Genomic DNA, 21,272 nt, shown 5'->3' on the forward strand with positions numbered 1-21,272 from the left:
GTTTACCAGAGGTGGCCCACACATGAGCCAGCACAAGGCCAGTTGCAGACACACTGCTGGCCCTGTGCTGGCCCAGAACAGTTTCAGCTCTGGCCCCAGATGTCAGCCTGTGTGTACCTTAGCCATGTAAGCCATGTAATAACATGTGCTGGAACATAATAGTGCAAAAGTAACATGACGAAACTCTGTTCAGACAGTGAATGGACTGATTCTTATACAGCGCTTTTTTACTCACCCATATTACTCAAAGTGCTCTATACAACATGTCACATTCACCCAATCAGGCCAAATGTGGCATGCCATCACATAAACAGTGCCATCTTACCATGCCAGAAGTCAGCCAGCAGTGCCGGCTTGACACCAGATCCAGGCAAGACCCGTCTGCTATGTGGGATGACTTGTTCTTTTGGCGTTTTAGTTGTGGATTATGTTTGGGCTGTGTCTCTTGCCCTTTCAGTATTGTTTTCTTGTGCTTCTAAGTGTCCCTTTGTTTCTTTTTAGGTTATGTAGTATGGGTTAGAGATATTTTGTATGTTGTTTTTGTTTAATAAATCCGCCTTTTGGATTATTCCCTGATGTGCCTGAGTTCTGTTATTTAGTGTCACTTTGAAAGGACACACATCCAGCATTGACATATAATTGTTCTTTCAATTTTTGATAAAGATTACAGTGAATTGAGATGTAACTTGGCCCAGAGGTACAGTAGGACGCCCAGAGTAAGACGGTGTTGAAAGTTGGATATCAACTATTCAGGATGATTTTTAATGAATTTTTGAAATAGACATAATTGTAGTGTATTGACTGTATTGCACTGAATATGAGTTTACTGTGATTTCTGAGTAATATTACAGTAAATCTGGGTAAAACCTGGCCCAGAGGTAAAGTAGGTGTCCCAGAAGAGGATTGTGCTGAAAGCTTGGCATCAACTTTTAAGAATATTTTAATGAATTTTTGAATATGCAACCAGACTGTCGCGATGGCTGTATTGGGCTGTTCCATTGTAATTTGTGTGCGCGCGTGTGCGTGTGACTGTTCGCGCGTGCGCGCGCGGGTCTAGGCTTTCAATCAGGATATAAAGCGAAAAGGCGCTACCGTAAAGACTGGTGTAAAAGCGCAAGGAAATTTATGCGGCGGATAGGAGGCGGCTGGCTTGACCGCGGCTCACAAATGACGGCTCACTTTACCGCGGTAGCTTTGAGACGTGGTGCTTCATCTTGGACCACGTGAGGAGCTCTACGGACCACAGCTAAACCGCTGTGAAGATCTGAATCACATATTAAGTAAAATAATGTTCGTGAAACATTTCTGTCCGAAAGTGGCACAAAAACGCAAAGTTTCAAATGATCAATTGAACGTGAAAAACCTCCAACAGGAACACGTCTGCAGCCCATCGTCCTCCAAACATGAGCTCAGTGAAACGAAGTGAAATAAATCTGCCATGTCTGACGCGTTTTCATGATTTCAGGCCGTGTTTTGTGGCACAGTTACATAAATGATGAGTTCACTCGGAGTCACGCTGAGTCTGTGCAGCAGAGACGGAGCGCCTGGAAAACAGACTGCAGGTGGGATGAGTGGGAGATGTCGGATGTCACACCCACGTGTTTCAAGGGTTTCACTGCAGTGCGAGGAGACAGCCGGCATCTGTGGCCACCCATCCGGCTGGCCCGGCCGCCGCCGGCGTCCCCGCCCACACGTCATAAACCCCATGTTCAGAGGAGACTGCCAGGAGCCGACGCGTACACCGCAGTCAGCGTGCCGTGCTGGACTTCCCGTGGTGCAACAAACGTGTCAGTGTGTAAAACCTGTAAACACAACATTAGTAACCAGAGACAGACGATGAGCAGCACACAGACACTCGCGCTGTAGAAATATACTTTCATTTCTTTCATTTCTTTCATTTCTTTCATTTCTATATAAAATGTCACAAACGTGCAGAGTCTCTCTGTTTTAGAGTCGACACATTTTTTCCTCCATTTCTGGAATTTCCTGAATTGTTTTCCTGTTTCCCAGCAGGCAGACGCTTCCTGCAGCACTTTATTCTACATCGAGTGTAGTCAAGAATATGTTTGTAGTTCCTCTACAGCAGGGGTCCCCAATCCCAGTCCACGAGGGCCGGTGTCCTGCAGGTTTTAGATCTCACCCTGGGTCAACACACCTGAATCACACGATTAGTTCATTACCAGGCCTCTGGAGAACTTCAAGACATGTTGAGGAGGTAATTTAGACATTTAAATTAGCTGTGATGGATCAAGGACACATCTAAAACCTGCAGGGACACCGGCCCTCGTGGACTGAGATTGGGGACCCCTGGTTTAAAGACTGCACGAAGCACCGATCCTCCAATCACAGACCGGCATGCCCCGAGCACAGCAGGACACAAGCTGATCACGAGTGTTTAGCCTCTGCTGGGTTTTCAGCAAAGCCCGACTCGCTCCTGGTGGTTCCTTTCTCAAAGAATCTGGGTGTAGCCAAGGGTGGAGCGTGTTGGACTCTGTGGTCTCAGATGTGGTTGTCTTGGCTTCATCAGATGGCGACCTCCAGCTTGGGGTAGTTTGCAGCTGAGTGCGAAGCATTAGGAATGAGAATGAGCACCTCCCACTCAGAGAAAAGGGTGGAGCATCCACTCCTGGTTAGTGATGAGCTGCTGACGCAGGTGGAGCAGCGTGAGGAGTTTCCAAGGTTTCTGGACATGTACAGGTCATACTGTACAAGGCAGCATGCATCATTGAGTATATGTGTGTGTGTGTGTGTGTGTGTGGGGGGGGGGGGGGTCAGCAGAGTAAACACAGTCAGGGTCTTCCGGTCAGAGGTCACATCCTCGGGTCGTGGCTGGGTGATGCAGATGATCGCTGAAGGTCAGCTGCTGGATGTCTCACAGCAGCAGGCTGATGGCAGTCTGGCTGTATTTGTGGCAGCAGGGAGACGCCTCCGTCTGCAGACACAGAGCTGCTGAAGAGTCTTTTTCAGGTTTTTATTCAACAATTTTTTGTTTTAGCATTTTTTTTACTTCTAACATTTCTCATAACCCTTAATGTTATTCATGTAATATTACTTTGATTTATTTATTTGATTTCTGACTAAACAGAATGTGTCCAACGTTTAGAATAAATAACACACTCAGGTACAAATTTAATGAAAACTTCATAATTTTCATTTTCAGTTATTTGGATGCAACTGTAGCGTCAGGAGCAGCCACAAGGGGGCAGTAATGTGTAGCTGCCTGCGCTCCTCCATCAGTGAACTAACCATAACTTCTCCACCTGTGAGTGAAGGTGTGTCTCATTCTGAGTCCTCAGGACAACAGCTGCATTACCAGGAGTCGGAGAGAAGCGGCGTCCTCCATCGCTGTAGCGTGCAGCTCGGGGGGGGGGGGGTTACACTGCCCCACACTGTTCAAACTGTTCATGCACACCAGCGAGCTGTGAGGGCTGCTGTCTCCCAGCAGTTTACTCAAACATATTTTGGGAAAATTCCACCTCTCTGCTCGGCTCTGACCATAAATCACACACACACACAGAGCGACCTGCAGACATCAGTGTGTGACGCCTGCATTAATCTGACGTCTCTCGCTGTCGTGTTTTGTTTCTGCGTGAATCCCAAACAGAAGCTCGGAGTTTTTCATGAAAACCTGGAAGCTCAAAGTGAAGGAAACAAAGCTGCAGTTCCCCTGAAGTCCACTGGAGGCTCCACACTGAGTCAGACCCACAGAGTTAAAATGAACTCGTCCACAGCCCGATATAAAATCTGTCTCTGAGCATCATTTTACCCCAATGTCAGTTTCACGATTAGGGTGTGGCCTATCTGACCACGCCCCCTCATGATTAACTCTGAGGCCTTAAACCAGGGGTCCCCAATCTCAGTCCATGGGGGCCGGTGTCCTGCAGGTTTTAGATCTGACCCTGGGTCAACACACCTGAATCACATGATGAGTTCATTACCAGGCCTCTGGAGAACTTCAGGACATGTTGAGAAGGTCATTTATCCATTTAAATCAGCTGTGATGGATCAAGGACACATCTAAAACCTGCAGGGACACCGGCCCTCGTGGACTGGGATTGGGGACCCCTGGCTTAAGCCGTTTAAAATTCATCTCAGAAATATCATCTCAGGTTTTTTAAAGACGTGTTTATGACTTTTCAGCTGATTCCAGTTGGAGGAGCTGCGCCTGTAAAACACCTTTTTATCAAATTCAGTACAAAAAACAGAAAAAATGAAGAAACATTGACGAGGTCCTGCTACCTGTATTATATTTATGTCTATATTTAAAATCTTACCATTTTTATTGTCATAAAACCAAAACACAAATATTTTAAAAATCTGCGAAACACTAAAACGTATGTTACTTATTAGAAATAATAAACTGAATTCCTATTTTTACAGTCTGAGCCGACACGTCTGTGAGAACTGAGAAGTTATCAGTCCAGTTTGTATGTTAATGGAACGATAACCACGACGGTCATGTGCTTCACTCTCGTTTCTCCTTAAAGAGTCACCGTTAAACATAAAGAAGAAACCGTTTATTTATGGCTGCTGTGGCATCAACCTGACAACAGATTTGATTTCATTATTTATAGTTTCTGAAATGTCTTGGTTTGCTTATTAAAATACAATTTTACACAAAACATTTTTAACTTTTTTAATTTCAGTATTTTACTTTGTAATTGACTTTTTTAATTATTCATCACATTCCCCGTTAATAATTATTATTAAATCACAATTAAGGCGGTTTTTTAAATTCTAATATTTATTCATGGTGTTTTATTTTGATCTTTTTAATATTGTTTTGAAAAACATTTTAATTATAATTTAGTCATTTTAAATGTTTAAAATATTTGCTTTTTTATTTTAAACATATTTTTAAAACAATCAGTCTATTAATATGTAATTTTATTTACAGCTTAATTAATGTCATTTTTAACACAAGAAAAATCAATTCTGCGTTTATCACATTATTACAGGAGCTGATTTATTAACAGTGCTTTGTCCCAGTTGGACGCTCCAACCATGTGACCTGATGATGTCACTGGTGTGACATCATATGACCTACGTATGACCTGCAAACTTCCTGTTAACTGCATTCATTTAAAACTTTTCCTGGTCATCAACCGTCAGCGAGCACCTGCATCCACTTTGCTCTCTGTGCAGCGCTGCCACCTGGTGGTGAAACACGGCAGCGCACAGACACGCCGAGCCGTGAAGTTTCAGGTGCTTCCGGTTTATTTCAGGCTACAGGTGCGTGACGCTAAAAGCCAAAATGAGCACCCATAGATCATTACATATCACATGAAAAACATATTTACAAATATAAATTAACACATATTTCACCTCCAAAAGACACGGCGATGGTTTCAAATGGTACAAAACTGCTAAATATATATATGTACATATATAGAAGTGATTATGGGATGTCTCATGAGCTTATACTGCACGTAGTGCACGAAACACTGTCGATACCACACTGAGAACGAGACACATTCGTAACAGCTTTGGTCCAAAGAGAACTGAAAGACGACGGCTGGAGGAAACTTCTTTTTTTAAACATGCTGCCCTGGAAGAAGCCACGTACGTCCAACAAACACAAATGTCCTCCTGGAGCTAATCCCGCCGAGCGGCGGTCCAACAGTCCTGCTGTGAGGGGGGAACCTGAGGCACCGGAGAGGCGCTGTCCACCTGTGAGTCCAGACCCCGTTTAGACACCCATCGGACCTGAGGAGGCGAGCACACAAAGCCTCCTGAAGGACGCCAGAGTAGTCGGACTGTGCTGTAAGCGGCGTAGCACCAAAACGCATCCGTGACGCGACCCGAGACGCTTCAGCGATGTGAGAAAAACCGAGCGGACGGTTTCCATCATATTTTTATCGGGCGACTGAACAAAAAGGATTTTCGGACGAGAAACAAACCAACTCATAGTGGCGTGGTTTCACGTGGCGCCGAGCGACCGCCGACACCTCGGAGCCGCTGGCTGTGACAGTCAGTGACAGTAGCTGTGGATGTGGGCGGCGTGTCGCTCAGAAACAATCGGATCAATAATTCTGTCTTCCAGGGTTTTTTGGCTGGTCTGTGGGGAAGCTTGAGTTGATCAGGAAGCTCCGAGAAGGACGTCACTTCCTTTTTAAGCAGAGGGTGCAGAAGCCTGCGCCAGCTTCGAGGGGCTTCCAGCCAATGAAATCAATGTGTTATTTACGACATCATCAAAGCCTCATCCTGACTTTGGTTTGGTCTCAGCTGCGTGGGACCTGGGCCTGACCTACTTTCATACCTGAACACCTTCCTGACAAACACCTGACGCTCTCTGTGTTTAAGACAGAGAGAAACCAGAGGTGAGGCGGGAGTGTTTATATGCAGACAACGAGTTTGTTTGCTCGACCTGAGCGTGCTCCGTACAGACGAAACTTTAAACTGCGAGGACGATCCTGCAGGAACGCTGCTTCAAACAAACATACAGACTTTTCCCTCCATGATGGCAGCAACCAGCTGTTAGGTTCATTAGTGTGGAGTCAAACTGTGCTCGTAAATCTTTTTAGAACTTTGTAAACTAAAATATCTAAAGAAACGTTATGTTTGTGCATCTATAGATGAGAATTTGTGTGTCTAAAAAATATTTACACAGGTTACACATTTTTTTTGTTAAGGTTACAGATCAGTGTAAACCTCTCTGCTCCCTCTGTCACTTTCAACTTACAAGTACAAATTTTGACCCAATTTTCTTCCTTTCAGCTGATTGGTCAATATCACGTGAATCACAAATTTAACAATCCAATCAGAGAACAGATGGTTTGGCTGTCAGAGTGGAGCTTGACTGAGCTTCAGGTCCTGGAAGGGTAATACATTTTAAAGATGGAGGACAGCGTAATCGTAATTATCGTTACAAGCACAAATTCTCATCTTTAGATACAAAAAGTAACATTTTCACATCGTTTAGTTTAAAACTGTGTTTGTCAATCAGACGACTCTGAGCCCCTACATTAGCGCCCCCTCCTGGCAGTCGTAGTGTATTACATCTCAGAGGAAGGGAACATTTTGTTTTATTGACTTTTTTTAATACATTTTCCGTCCTAACAGGAAGGTAGGAAGGTCTAAAAAGGTATGAAAGTCGCCTGACCTCTGACCCTGTGAAGGTGACCTGTTTGCAGATTAAAGGTCGGCAGACTGATCACAGGTGTGAACGGGGTCTGAACGTCAGGGTTCCTACTGCCGACTGTGAGGAGCTTCCTGCTCGATCCGATCTCTCCACCGTGTTTTTGTTTCTTGGAACCGAAGGGTCGTCCTGGAGGCGCCGGGAATGACTGAGTGTTGGATTTCCAGAGAGGTGTAGGAACCCTGAGCTGTTCTAGGAAGCGAGCAGATGCCCGGCTCAGTGGTTCCGGGAGCTGAAGAAGCCCACGCTGGTTGGCGACTCCTTCACTGTCACCGTGATGAAGTTGGCTGTGACGTCTGTGACGAACACGTGTTCCAGGAGGCTCCGCGCCGGCCTCCAGTCCGTCTCCGTGTCAGAGTCGGTGGCGTTGTTGCCGCGGCTGGGTCTGCTGTTGCTAGGAAACAGAGCGTCTTCCGTCTCTGACTCGCTGGTGCTAGTCTCGTCGGAGTCGCCGGTGCTCAGCTCGTTCAGGTTCCTGTTCTGAGAGCCGAGCGCGTGTTTACGGCCGTCCTGCCTCACGCCACTATTCCCTCGAGCAGCGCCACCACCCGTCAGTTTGTCCTTCGTCACGCCCTGCTCTGGAGCTCCGCCTCCAGTGCGAGCATCTTTCGCTCCTCCTTTTACGACCATCCCACTGCCACTACTCCGTGGGTTCGCTCTTGCTACCGTTACCCCGCTAGTGTTGCTTCCTTGAAGGCCGCTCGTGGGCGGCAGTTTGCCGACGCTCTGCAGGTTAAGGGCGCGGAGGCTCAGCGCCTGGCTGGCTCTGTCTCGGGGCGACGGCGATGCTGACGATGGCGGTTTGGACAAACTCGTGCTCAGATGCTTGTGTGGAGCCACCCCGCTCTGACCACCGCTGCCATCCTGCCTCCTCTGAGCCAGCAGGGGGCGGTGCACCACTGCGCCTCCTCCAAAGCTGCTGTGCAGTCCCAGCGACCCAGAGGCTCCGCCCTGCTTCAGAGGCGTCACCTTAAAGCCGTCTCCTCTGCCGATCTCCGGGACAGAGCGCTTCAGCTCTGACAGAGAGTTCTTATTCTGTGCGGTGGGCGTGGCTTTGTTTTGGGAGGTGGAGCTGGAGGACAGGGAGGAGGTTGAGAGCGAGCGATTGGTCCAAATGCAGCCGAGCCCACCGGGTTTGGAGGCCTGGGAGAAGGAGGCAGAGGAGGTCTGGGAGGCGGAGCCGGCCTCCTCTCTGGCGCTCCGGCTCAGGCCGGTGTAGGTGAAGCTGGCCGGCTGCAGTGGCTTCTTCACGCTGGCCCGCGGCTCGTCTCTGGGCAGCTGCTGGTGGCGTGGTGGAGAAGGCGGCGGGGGAGGGCGGCTCTTTGCCTGCCTTAGAGCCCTCAGGTCGGGGTGCAGCGGCTTCCTCCCTCGCTTCTTCTTTCGGGGGGTGTCAGGTTTGGCGAGCAGGATCTGAGGCCTCTTCTGAGGGACGGGGTGGACGCGGGGGGCGGGCTTCACCTTCTTTGTGTGCTCTTCATCCTCTGAGGAAGACGAGGAGGCGGTTGATGACAGGCCAGAGGAAGAGGAGGACGAGGAGCGGTCGTCCTTCGTGACGGTGGGCGCTGGCTGCAGAACAGAAACAGAACGGGATGAGCAAGAGGGGTCAGAAGTCATGAGACAGAATCAGGAGGCGGGGTCGGCGTGTTTCACCTGAATCTTTCGAGGTCGTCCTCTCGGCCTCTTTCCCTTCTTCTGAAACAGAAGCTCGCGCTCCTGTTCTCTGGAACAGATCGAAACAAACTTTATTTAAACACGCAGACAGCAAGTCCAAATATTCAACACGTCGTTCTTTCATAAAAACAAGCGTGAAATGATTCGTGAACTGACGCGCGTCACATGTGACAAAGATCTGTCAGTTTGTCTATTTCTTTGATTCTGCTGCTTGTTTCCATTCATTAAAATCATAAATATGAAATTAAATAGTTACATGTACATATATTTATATTTTTCCTTAAATGAAAGTGACGAGAGACGAGAGCGGTCAGAGAGAGGGAGGGGCCACAGGTTGGACTCGAACCTGGGCGCCTGCTCACCCATCAATATGAAATTACATATCGAATATATATTTATTACATGTCCACATAATATAATTATTAAATTGCAATTTTATTATTAAATACATTCAATATACATCATTCTTTTAAAAGTAATTTGAATATTTGTTATTATTACTATTAGTGTTTAATACATTAATTCTTTTATATATTATTTACATATATTTCTGTTTGAATACTAGAATAATAATTTATTAACATATAATATGTAACATATTTAAAATACATAACATATAATAACATCCATCCATCCATTCGCTTCCACTTATCCTTTTCAGGGGCGCTAGAGCCTATCCCAGCTGTCATAGGGCGAGAGGCGGGGTCCACCCTGGACAGGTCGCCAGTCTGTCGCAGGGCCAACACACAGGGACAGACAACCAATCGCTCTCACATTCACACCTATGGGCAATTTGGATTCATCAGTTAACCTGTCCCCACTAACTGCATGTCTTTGGACTGTGGGAGGAAGCCGGAGTACCCGGGGAGAACACGCAAACACGGGGAGAACACGCAAACACGGGGAGAACACGCAAACACGGGGAGAACACGCAAACTCCACACAAAGAGACCTTCTTGCTGTGCAGCAACAGTGCTAACCACAGTGCTGCAGAATATAATAACATTTCTATATTTTCAATAATAAATTAAATGTATTAATTACATTATATAAATATGTAAAGTATGTAATATACATATTTTTAGTCTCTTAATAATTTATTATTTATTGACGCCATCATTAACTTTTTAAAATATATATCTATACATTTATCTTACTGTGACAGTAACGTTTACTAATAATGAAATTTATTATTTCATTAATTACATTTATTTTAATATGTAATTAATTCATATGTATATTAGAGACAAAACACATTTTTATATTATTTTAAATCTTTTTGACACTAAGAATCGCAGGACTTTATTTCAGCAATTATAACTATCAGTAAAATTAAATATATAATTTATCAATTCTGATATGACATGTTTATATTTTTATAAATATTAAATAATATTAAATACATTTTGTTACTATACAACCTTTCTTAACAAAGTTACTTTTAACTGCTTATTTAAATTATGATTAAAAACATTACAAATATTAAGATGTTTAACTGAACGAGCGGCTGGGAGGAGCTCCCTGACTGCTCCTCTCTCAGGCCCTTCAGGTGAGCTTCCACGCAGGTGGACGTGGAGCACACCTGAGTTTACCTGCAGTCTGGGGACAAACTGACCTCTTGTGAAAGGCTGCCAGCAGCCGGGGGTCCAGAATGTTCTCCTCGGCTCCCAGCTGTTGTGCCTGAAAACACGACAAACATTTCACATTCAGGACGGACACGAGCGGGTTTTCTGTGTGGAGCCATCACGGAGGCCCACGCACAGCTGCCAGCGTTATCCACAAATACAAAACATGTCAGCAAATCAACATCAGGCTGCTCGGTGGCGCAGGACCGGCCGAGCCTCAGCTGCTGCGGTCCTGGAGCTGGACGTGCCCGCCGGCAGGCCGTGGATCGACGCCGGGCGCCGATGGGTCGGTACCGGCCGTGCTTCTCCCCCCGTGTGCCGCGGTAGGAGCCCCGGTGGCGGCGCGAACCGAGCCGCGGCCCGGCTTTGTTATGACCGTTAGCCGTTAGCAGCTAGCGAGCTACTTACTTGGAGGACCATCCTCTCCACTTCACCAGGTACTCGAACTTTCCCTGCGGAGACAGAACAGTCACAGCGGGCCGGGCCGAGCGGAACCACACCACACCCGGGCCACCGGCGCTGAGCTTACCTTCCTGGGCCGCTTACTGAGGATACACTCCGCGTCAAACACCTGGCCGACGGTGACCCCCTCCATGGCTGCAGCTCCCCGCACTACCAGCGCGTTTCTTCCTGCCGGCCACCGTACTTCCCCTCACAGCGTCAACGACCAGAGCCAGGCTAGGCGGTGAATCGAATCGGCCTCCAGATTACTACTACTACTAATAATGATAGCATTATCATTATAATATACTGTAATAATTTATATTATTGTTGTATATATTTAAGAACTCTAATTAGAAAATACAAATACATATGAACATAAAAATATATTTACATTTTTTTTACATAATAAAAATACAGAAATGTAGATGAACATGTGCTTTTAACCTGGTGTAACCTGCAGCAGGCTGAAAGGAGAGAAAAACTCAGAGGTTTCAAGAATGACTTTCTAACATTTTAAACTTCAAGCATCATTTCAGCTCAGAGAAAACAGCTGAGTTTCTCCTGATCCCCTGACGCCGTCATTAATGTGTAAATTCAGGATCCACTCCTGCTACACCAGTTAGCGGTTACAAACCAGCTGATCCTAATGGGAGAAGCAGGAAATGCAAACATCTACAGGCAGAGGTGGAGCAAGACATTCCACTTCTTGCTCCGCCTCTGCCTGTACATGTTTTCAATTTAGTTCAATGTCATTTTCCAGAAGTGAAAGTAAACGTGTGAGGGAGCAGAGCTGCAGTTGCGTCCTCTTTGTCTCTGAAAGAAGATTCAGCCGAGTCCATCAGGTTTCTCTGAGCAGCAGTGGTTAGTGCAGCTGATCGCTCTGTTCATCACAGTCACATTGGCTCAACAGAAATGTGCTCATATACCCACAGATCCACTGTAGAAACATGGAGCTGCTGTTTAAAGGGTCTCATGTGGCACTGCTCAGGACTTTGGAATAAACCTCTGGGTGTCCACAAGTACCTCCTATCTCATATTCCTAACCTGCTTTCCTTGACCTCGATGAAAACACTGAGGTCAAGGAAAAGTTGGTAGGAGATATGATAAGGACTTAGGAAAAGAGAAGAGCCGTGCGCTGAGAACTGCAGAAGACGCTGATCTTACTTAAACGGGTTAGGACACATGTTCCAACGTGCCAGTGTTTTATGGAGGTCATATAAACCAAACAAAAACCTAACAAAGAGGCTCAGAGTCAGTTTGTGAGTGAAAATTGTGAGCAGAGGTATTTTTGTAGCTCGCGTTACAGCCTGTGTGTTTGTAGGAGTTTCACGTTCAGGAGGACATTTAAATGAGTCATACAAAAATTAATTTGTATGACATTAAGTTTACTGCCAACTCCACAAAACCTATACCTGTTGTAGTTGTGATATTTGCTGCTAGGAGAGTTTATTTTCAGGAGCGGTGTCATCAGAACAAATGCATAATCAGCTCAAAGCTGTTATCATAGTGTTCAAACTAAAACAATCCATTTTCATGACTGCTGATCAAATTCAGGGTGCCAAATGAAACTGGGCGAGAGGCGGGGTACACCCTGGACAGGTCCGACTGTGCCATTTGAGCACACACTAATAAAAAACTTCGCAATGCAAAAGACTACTTTTACAATTTTTTTATAATATTAAATTCAATTAAATTTTATTTATACAGCTCAAATCACAACAACAGTCGCTTCATATTGTAAGGTAGACCCTAAAAAAATACATACAGAGAACAACTCAACATTCATAGAGTTTGGCGACAGTGGGAAGGAAAAGCTCCTTTTTAACAGGAAGAAACCTCCGACAGAACCAGGCTCAGGGAGGGGCGGGGCCATCTGCTGTGATTGGTTGGGGTGAGAGAAGGAAGGCAGGATAAAGACATGCTGTGGAAGAGAGACAGAGGTTAATAACAAGTATGATTCAATGCAGAGAGGTCTGTTAACACATAGTGAGTGAAGAAGAAACACCCAGTGCATCATGGGAATCCCCCAGCAGCCTACGTCTAAGAGAGGATTTAACAGGATTTAACTTAAATTTAACTTAGGTTAAATTAAGTTAAATATTAAATTATTAAATTAAGTTATTTATTTAACTTAAATAACAGGCACTTAAAGTGCCTGTTATTTAAGCCAGAGAGTCGATCAACAGGAAGGGAAATATTATACTGAGACCTCAGTGTGGTCTCTGGACTGTCGCGCTGGGAAATGGAAATGAGTACAGCGCTGCAGGTCTGTCAGGCTTTAAATATCAGGGGTGATTTCAGACAGAAGGAGCGCAGCAAGAGTGAAAGAGATCGTTTAGAGATTGTTGGAGGCCAAGCTGAAGATGTTCCTAATTTGCATATTTTGGCTGTTTTCCTTAAAATCACATTTTAAATGTAAAATCTATTTTATTTCTGTCTAATTTTCTCTTTTGTGCTTTAAAAATATTTATTTATTTATTAACTTATATATATTTTAGGTGCTTTTAATGAAAACCAATTAACTACAAACGACTCCTGTTATTCTGGTATTTTTACAGTGAAGTTTGTGTTAAACAACATCTCTCAGCGGATAAATTCAGTCACGTGATCCGTTACCCTGCGGAACTCTGCCGGCGGAACGCTTCGCTTGTTGCTATGGGGCGGAGCGGACCACATTGTGTGTTACACCAAAGTGTTTCCGGAATCATGTTTGGTAACTGAGCAGAGGTGAATGCCGAAGAAACTCCACAGGTAACTCAACCATGAAGCTCCCACTGAGCTTCTGTAGTTAGTCCACAGTTAGAGTTTAACAACAGGTGAGTGAGCCGCGTGACGTGTGCAGTCAGCCGCTGCAGGTAGGTGTGTGTGTGTGTGTGTGTGTGTGTGTGTGTGTGTGTGTGTGTTGTCAGATCGCTTTATTTAAAATCAGATTTATTGAGTGCAGATCTGTGAAGCTGATGATCCCCGATAACGTTTCTGCTCTTTGTGGTTAAATCAGCTACAAACCTCTAACTAAAAGTCGTTAAATTCAGACCGGGCTCTGTTTTACGACGCGGACTCACACAGCAAAAGATCAGAGACACGTTTTCATGATTACCAGTGTCCGTGGAAATATTCGGCGAAGGATGCTTTTGAAAGGCTGAATAAAAGCAGAAAAAACTGTTTCCTGTTGCGATGATCGGCTGGGAGAGAAGGTCATCGATACTTTCGACTCGGTTACGTTTAAGGAGTTGATGCTTGTCAAGTGTCACATTGGCCGAATTGAAGAGTGACTTTTTCTGTCGCAGGATGTGTATTTATTAAATATGTGTTTATTTTTACATTTGTTTGTAAGACAAGTGTCTTAAAAGTGAACCTTTTGTAAATGTAGTTTGGGGGTCAGTGTACTGCTAACACTTCCACACTAACACAGTGTGCAATGTGCGGAATTAAAGAGTGACTTTTAAAAATGTGGAAAAGCTGTTTGATAAAGTTTTAGCACATTAAGAACTTTTGTTACCGGGCAAAGTTTCTAAATGTGCACATTTTTGAAGTAGAGTGCAGGTGAATATAAAATAAAAGCTCAGTTTACAGACTGTGATGTGTCAACATAAAGTCACCAACATTCAAATGATTCTGTGAACTCTGAATAGCCGGTGCAGTTTGGCATGGTGGCATAAAATCGTGTCGTTTTTGAATGGAGTTTGGTTCATTGTTGTTTTCACCTGACGAGTTAAACATGTGGAGAACACGTCTTCCTGTTTATTCCACACTAACTCTGATTGTCGTGCAGGTGAGTCTCAGGTGTGACTGACTGCAGCCATGTTGCTGCCTCTGCTGCTGCGGCCGCCCCTCTGCCTTCCTCAGGCCTCGGTGGTATTAACGCGATGCATCCGGACGCTTCGCTGTGGCGCTCCAAGGGGGCTGCGCTCTCAGGCTAAGGACTTCCTGTGGCGGTGGCGTCTGCAGCGCCTCCACAGTCGGGGGCGGAGCAGGAAGACCCAGAGTCAGGAGGAGGAGTGGAGGAACAGGAACAAGACTGCGCTGACCTACATCGCCGCAGCCGGCGTGGGAATGATCGGCCTGGCATACGCCGCAGTGCCGCTGTATCGACTCTACTGCCAGGTGAGCGCACACACACACACACACACACAGCTGCTGAGAGCTCGTTTGAACGCTCAGCTTCTGTCGCCAGGCAACAGGGCTCGGCGGCACGGCGGTGGCCGGACACGACATGGAGCAGGTGGCGACAATGACGCCGGTGAAGGAGCGCGTCATCAAGGTGACGTTCAACGCCGACACGCACGCCAGCATGCAGTGGAACTTCAGGCCGCAGCAGACGGAGATCTTCGTAAGACTTCGCGCTCCGTCTCCATCCTTCATCACTTCCTCCTCCTCCTCTTCCTCACGCACACGCTCTGTCCCCAGGTGGTTCCCGGGGAGACGGCGCTGGCGTTCTACAGAGCCAAGAACCCCACAGACAAACCGATCATCGGCATCTCCACCTACAACGTGGTGCCCTTTGACGCCGGACAGTACTTCAACAAGATCCAGGTAATCAATAATCAGTCACATGATCAATCAATGGCACAACACTCGCCACACTGGACAGGTGAGCAGGAGGTTGAGAGGCAGGGCACACCTGGACAGGTGGCCTGTGTGTCGCAGGACTAACACACACATACTCTAGATTCACACCTTCATGGATGTGTTTGGACTGTGGGAGAGAGCCCTACGCGGAGACGCTCAGAGTCCTCTCGGCACGTAAAGCCGTGGCGTTGGCGGGTGATCCGAGCTGGTCGCTATCACACGTGTAACACGTGATCTCTGCTCGTGTGTCTGCAGTGTTTCTGCTTCGAGGAGCAGCGCCTGAACCCTCACGAGGAGGTGGACATGCCCGTCTTCTTCTACATCGACCCCGAGTTCGACAACGACCCGCGGATGGCCCGAGTGGACACCATCACGCTGTCCTACACCTTCTTTGAGGCCAAAGAGGGTCAGATGCTTCCTCTGCCCGGATACAGCTACAGCTGAGCGAGGGCTCCGCCTTTCTCCAAGGAAACGAAGGAAAAAACTGTTCGGATAATCGAGACTCTTCACTCTGTCTGACGTCACATTAAAAGTCGACACTGATCATCAAACGTCCCGACGGAGGAGCTCTGTGCGCCGGAGGGTCGAAGCATTTCCAGGAAGTTACAACATGAAAATGTACAAGAAAACATTTCTTTCAAAAGCAAGAATCACAGATGTTGGAGAAAAACAAATTGTACATGATAATAAACAAAAAGAAATAAAAAGAAAACATTTACAAGTGTAAAAAAGTATGAAAAATATGAAAAGTTATAAAAAAGAAAAACCAGAAGCGATCAAAGAAAATTAAATTTATGGAAAAAACTTTAAACCTGAAACAAACACATGAAACTTCCCTTCATGTGTTCATTAACAGATGCACCACTAATCATTATTATTCTGATGATATTTATTCATTTATTTCTTTTTGTTTTCCTGGTTTGTTTCACCTCCTGTTGTTCCAAAGTTTCCTTTCAGCTCTTCATCAGTTTTCGAACATTTAGGGAACATTTAGGGAACATCAGATAAATATCGATGTCTGATTTAAACTTATTAATATGTTTCATTTTCTTTGAGGTTCAAACATTTAAAATTCAAATTCAAATTTTTATTTGTCACGTACACAGTCATACACAGTACGATATGCAGTGAAATGCTTGGACAACTGCTCGTGACCCAACGAAAACAAAAAAACGAAAGGCTATGAATAGATAGGAAATAAATATGAAAAATCTAAAAGAAAAATTAAAAGGGTAAATTTAACTAGGAAGGAATAAAATATAAATTAAGGGTAACAAAGAAATAACTGTACACACAAATTAGAATGAAGGGTAAATTTAACTGGGAAGAATAAGATAAAATATATAAATTAAAGTTGAAAATAAAATAACTGTACAACAAAATACACAATACACAATATAGAACTATATAAGAATGTATGAAGAAATCTAAATATAAATATATATACACAATAACAGCAGCTGTACAAGTATTACCGGAAATGAAGAATATAGTGACCAGTGTTGTGCAAAAAACAAAGTCCAGAAAGTCCAGTGTGTGTGTAAGAACCATATGTGTGGGTCAGTACTGTGTGGTGGTGTGATTGAGAGACCGTATCGCCTGCGGGAAGAAGCTCCTCCTCAGTCTCTCTGTGTTGGTCTTCAGGGAGCGGAATCGCTTTCCTGACCTCAACAGAGAGAACAGTCTGTTGTTGGGATGGCTGAGGTCCTTCACGATCTTCCTGGCCTTGGTCCAGCACCGCCTGCTGTAGATTGAGTGCAGGTCAGGGAGCTCGGAACGGATGGTGCGCTCAGCTGACCGCACAACCCTCTGTAGAGCTCGTCTGTCCTGCATGGTGCTGTTCCCGAACCAGGTTAAGATGTTTCCCGCCAGGATGCTCTCTATGGTGCACGAGTAAAAGTTCCTGAGCACCTTGGAGGGCAGTTGGAAGTCTCTCAAGCGTCTGAGGTGGTAGAGACGCTGTCGGGCCTTTTTCACCACGGTGTTGATGTGACAGGACCATGACAGGTCCTGCGTGATGTGAACTCCGAGGTATTTGAAGCTGTCCACTCTCTCCACTGGGCACTCGTTGATGACAGGGGTCTGGTAGTTCCTCTCCTGCTTAGTGCTGAAGTCCACTATCAGCTCCTTTGTCTTACTGACGTTTAGAAGGAGGTTGTTCCTCTGGCATTTAAAGTTTTACTTTTAAAGCCTGGAGGAAAAACACACCATGCCCTGTGTGGAAGTGCATGTACACATGTACAGGTACACGTTTAAACCTGTGCCTGTAACGATATAAATATTTAATAAATGCGGTTGGAAATAAAGTCAAATTAAAGAGAGCGTCGTGCTGAATATATGCAGTACGGGTTCACTTTTACTCTTCTGTGTATTCTAACATGTTGTCCTGTTTTTACTTTTGTTATTTAAAGATGACTGAGAGTTTCACAGCTGAGTATTCTCGCAGGATGTTTCCTGTCAGTCGAATCAAATAAAAAATGTATTTCAGTTTTTATTTTTTCAGAGTCATGGACAGTTTGAACACCAGGGGGCAGCAGAGGAAAAGACGTGACCTGCTCAGAGGTCTTTTTACTGCTTCGTGTCGGCACAGACTGAACTTACACTTACATTTAACTGCAGAACGAAAGAGTTGATTTCACTTTATGTACGTTCAAAGAAGATGCTCTGACACGTCTAAGCTTTGATATATTTTAGGACCCGGTAAAAATCGTCTGGTCCTGATTCTCAGGTTGTTAAATTATGCAAATACAGCCTGGGATCAACAACAGATGAATTATTTTATCATCTAACATTTAACTAAAAGCCAAACTGCAGCAGCAGTGTGAGTTAAACACTCCACCCAGCAGCTTGGAGAACCTTCAGAGAAACTGCAGGAACAGACAGGTTGATGAAATTACACTCAAGGATTTTAAACTGATGCCCGCACGAAGTGAAGTTATTTATTCACCACAAGAACATACAGTTAACAACCTGAGAAAACTCGAACTAAATTAAAGAATTAAAACTTTTTCTAGTGCAAAGAAAAATTTGTTGCTAACCAGTTAAAACTAAACAAAGAAAAAAGAACTATTTACTCTATAAAGGGTTGAACTGAAAGCATTCCTCATGAGCCACAACAAAGAAGTCTTTGAAGACTTTAACGAAGCTTCATGTCACAGATTAATCCATCCAATGCAGAAAATGAAGAATTTCTCAACTATCTAAATCTACCAAAACGAAAGGACGAACAGGTTGTGGCTCTGGATTCTCCTTTTTTTCTTTTCTTTTTTTAATTTTCTTTTGGATTTTCAAAATATAAAGCAAAAACAAACCCAAAAACAAGCAGGCTCAGATGTGTTGCAGAAAAAAAAGTTAATTCAGACAAACATGCACAACACAAAACAGCACAAGACAGAACACCAAAAGCTGGAATAGAGTTTACAAATCTGGGCCCAGTTTAGCCCAGTCTGGCCTCCACAAAGTGTTCCAGACATTCAAAAGAGAGTCTTTACAGTCTTTGGTGATCTCTTCCATTTGTATTATGGACATCATGTCTGTTACCTTCAACTGAAAGGGAGGAGTGGGGGACTCCATTCCCTCAGGGTTAGTCTCTGGGCACCAATCAGACCTAACTCCAACGGCTGCTGCACTGTAGCCGGGAGCAGCTCTGAGCAGGCTGTAGGGCTTCATATATGCGCTGGAATACCAGTGAAATATATTAGACCAAAAGCCTGTGGATGAGGGACAAGACCAAAAAGCATGAAACAACGTCTGCCAACCTGTCACACATTAGGGAGACAGAGGGATGAATCTTGTGCAGTCAGATTTTAAATTGAATTAATTGGTGTCTACTGTTTATGGAGCCAGAGTGGATTTTAGACAAACACTTACTCCACATAGATTCAGACACCTTCATCCCTGAGTCCTCCAGCAGTATGCACCACGAAAAATGTAAAAATGAATTTCCCTTTGAGTTGAACAAATGAAAGAAATTTGACAGCAGTGACGTTTGTAGGGTTACTGAAGTTGGGCTAGCTGGTACATAATGATGTGCTAGGTGATTGCTAGCAACACAGCTATGTTAGCATAACATAAACACAGTGAAGCTGGAGGATGAACGCTAACTTCTTTCCACTCAATAAAAGTTAACGTGAGGGTTCCCGATGGTTAGATACAAATGCATTCGCATGGCAGGATGCTGTAAACGGACCAAACTTCAGTCAGGAGAACAACTGAGATAATCCATCCACAATACGAGGTTAGTCATTCATATACTGCAACAACATGGGAATACAGCAGCTGCCAGAGAATTCAACATTAATGAATCAATGTTACGGAGGGGTTAGGGAATCAATGAATCAATGTTTTTCACGAGGCGGGTCTGGGCCCGCGCTGGAGAGTCGGCAGAGTGGCAGGATGGCTGCTGTGTTGCCTGGGATTACTCCTCATACCCAACCCTGTTGCTGGTCACGTGCTCTATAATGTTGTGCTGTGGACATTTATGTGCAGAGGAGTTTTTTTGTTTCCTGTTCTCATGCTGTCCTCCTGTAGCCCAGCATGAGCAAAGGTCTCTATTTTTCCTCTTGTACTTTCCCATTGTAGTGTACATTTCAGTGTTTTTTTTCTGTAATGCAACCGTTCTCTGACTTGTATCCCCATGTGATGTCTGTGTTGTGTGTGTAAGGTCGGGGGGTGGGTTCATTCCAACCAGCAACCTGCCAAAGGGCAACCTGCCACTGCATGTGGCGAATAAAATTTGAACTTGAACTTGAAGTGGAGGAAGCAAGAAGAATGAGCTGAGTAAAGTTTGACTTATCTGACTGTTTTGTTTCGCTTAATGTGCCTTATAATCCGAAAAATACAGTACTTCTTGATCGCTTGTGAACTTTTTTTCCTTTTTTCAAAAAAATCACAGCTACATGATGTATATGACATGAAACCACTATTAAAGGCTTGTGTAGAGTATATAAGTATAATCTCATTCAACTGTTATTGACAAAATAAGAGAAATCTTAAGTTTACTCTGATGCTTCACACTTAATAATTAATAATTATCTTCCATTATTATAGCTTCTGTTAATTAGGGGGACTTTGGGTATCAGTGAGCTAGGTAACGCTAGAATCATTTTCTTTTTAAAAATATTCTCGAGGATCAGTTAATCTCTTGAAAGAATGGCTAAAAATGTAGTGATGGTTGAATTGTTCCAGTAAAGCATTTATTATAATTTTTCTCACGTGTTCCCATCAACAGCTGTTAACGTGACAAACCTAAAATACTGTATGTGTGAAATTTACTGTATATGAATATCAAAGTGATGCAACAAACGGCGGTTTGGTGTGACACTGACACCTGCTGGATGTCATCAATAAAGCTGAATCCTGAGTTGAACACTGTGTGCTGCTTCCTGTTTGTTGGATACCGAAGTCAGGAGTTAAACTTTATTTAAAAATCATAAAGGAGAAAAGATAAATTCAAAGCTTTAAAGTCTGACCTCAAACAGTCCTGACAGGTTGAAAGGATGTTTTCATATTTACATTTGTCACTAATTTATATCTGCTGTTGCTGTTATTGTGCCTCGGCCTCGGGGAAACCAGAGGTAACCAAAGATAACTCCCCCACTCCCTGCTCCCGGGAAGGACCAACCCTGCCACAGGGTTTGTGGTTTTACAGCAACCAAATATGTCATTCATCTTTGTCAGGGTGGGCACGGCTAAAACAGCCAAAAACATGTTGTTGAGGTGACTGCTGTTGTGAGTTGGTGCTGTATAAATAACATTGTCACGCTTTCAGTCAGTGATTGGTTACTTGAGTGTGAGCTGATGGAGGAAAACTTCTTCCTTTGACT

At 44.6% G+C, this 21,272-nt stretch overlaps 2 protein-coding genes and 1 long non-coding RNA gene across 7 annotated transcripts; 2 read left to right on the forward strand and 1 right to left on the reverse strand.

The window, feature by feature from the left end:
• Window positions 1-1,486: 1,486 nt before the first annotated feature.
• Window positions 1,487-19,589, forward strand: LOC120722980. Its single transcript, XR_005693650.1, has 3 exons — window positions 1,487-1,499; window positions 2,776-2,779; window positions 19,416-19,589. It is a non-coding gene; the product is annotated as an uncharacterized LOC120722980 (long non-coding RNA).
• On the reverse strand, window positions 4,871-11,494 carry LOC120722976 (chromobox protein homolog 2-like). Of its 2 annotated transcripts, none has more exons than XM_040014180.1 (6): window positions 11,323-11,494; window positions 10,964-11,147; window positions 10,843-10,886; window positions 10,425-10,489; window positions 8,789-8,858; window positions 4,871-8,704 (listed from the first exon to the last, which is right to left on the reverse strand). In XM_040014180.1, exons 3-6 carry the CDS (start codon window positions 10,852-10,854, stop codon window positions 7,355-7,357), a joined length of 1,497 nt encoding a protein of 498 aa, XP_039870114.1. In that variant the 5' UTR covers window positions 10,855-10,886; window positions 10,964-11,147; window positions 11,323-11,494; the 3' UTR covers window positions 4,871-7,354. The 2 variants fall into 2 exon arrangements, with proteins under 2 accessions (XP_039870114.1, XP_039870113.1); XM_040014179.1 differs by having other exon boundaries at window positions 10,964-11,150.
• Window positions 13,392-16,138, forward strand: LOC120722979 (cytochrome c oxidase assembly protein COX11, mitochondrial-like). 4 transcript variants are annotated; one of them, XM_040014187.1, is made up of 5 exons: window positions 13,392-13,733; window positions 14,651-14,982; window positions 15,053-15,208; window positions 15,286-15,411; window positions 15,703-16,138. In XM_040014187.1, exons 2-5 carry the CDS (start codon window positions 14,680-14,682, stop codon window positions 15,889-15,891), a joined length of 774 nt encoding a protein of 257 aa, XP_039870121.1. In that variant the 5' UTR covers window positions 13,392-13,733; window positions 14,651-14,679; the 3' UTR covers window positions 15,892-16,138. The 4 variants fall into 4 exon arrangements, with proteins under 4 accessions (XP_039870121.1, XP_039870119.1, XP_039870117.1 ...); XM_040014185.1 differs by having other exon boundaries at window positions 13,393-13,694; XM_040014183.1 differs by having other exon boundaries at window positions 13,394-13,629.
• Window positions 19,590-21,272: the final 1,683 nt, after the last annotated feature.

Source organism: Simochromis diagramma, unplaced genomic scaffold, assembly GCF_900408965.1.
Source record: "Simochromis diagramma unplaced genomic scaffold, fSimDia1.1 OVJJ01000669.1, whole genome shotgun sequence".
In the NCBI taxonomy this organism is placed as follows: domain Eukaryota; kingdom Metazoa; phylum Chordata; class Actinopteri; order Cichliformes; family Cichlidae; genus Simochromis; species Simochromis diagramma.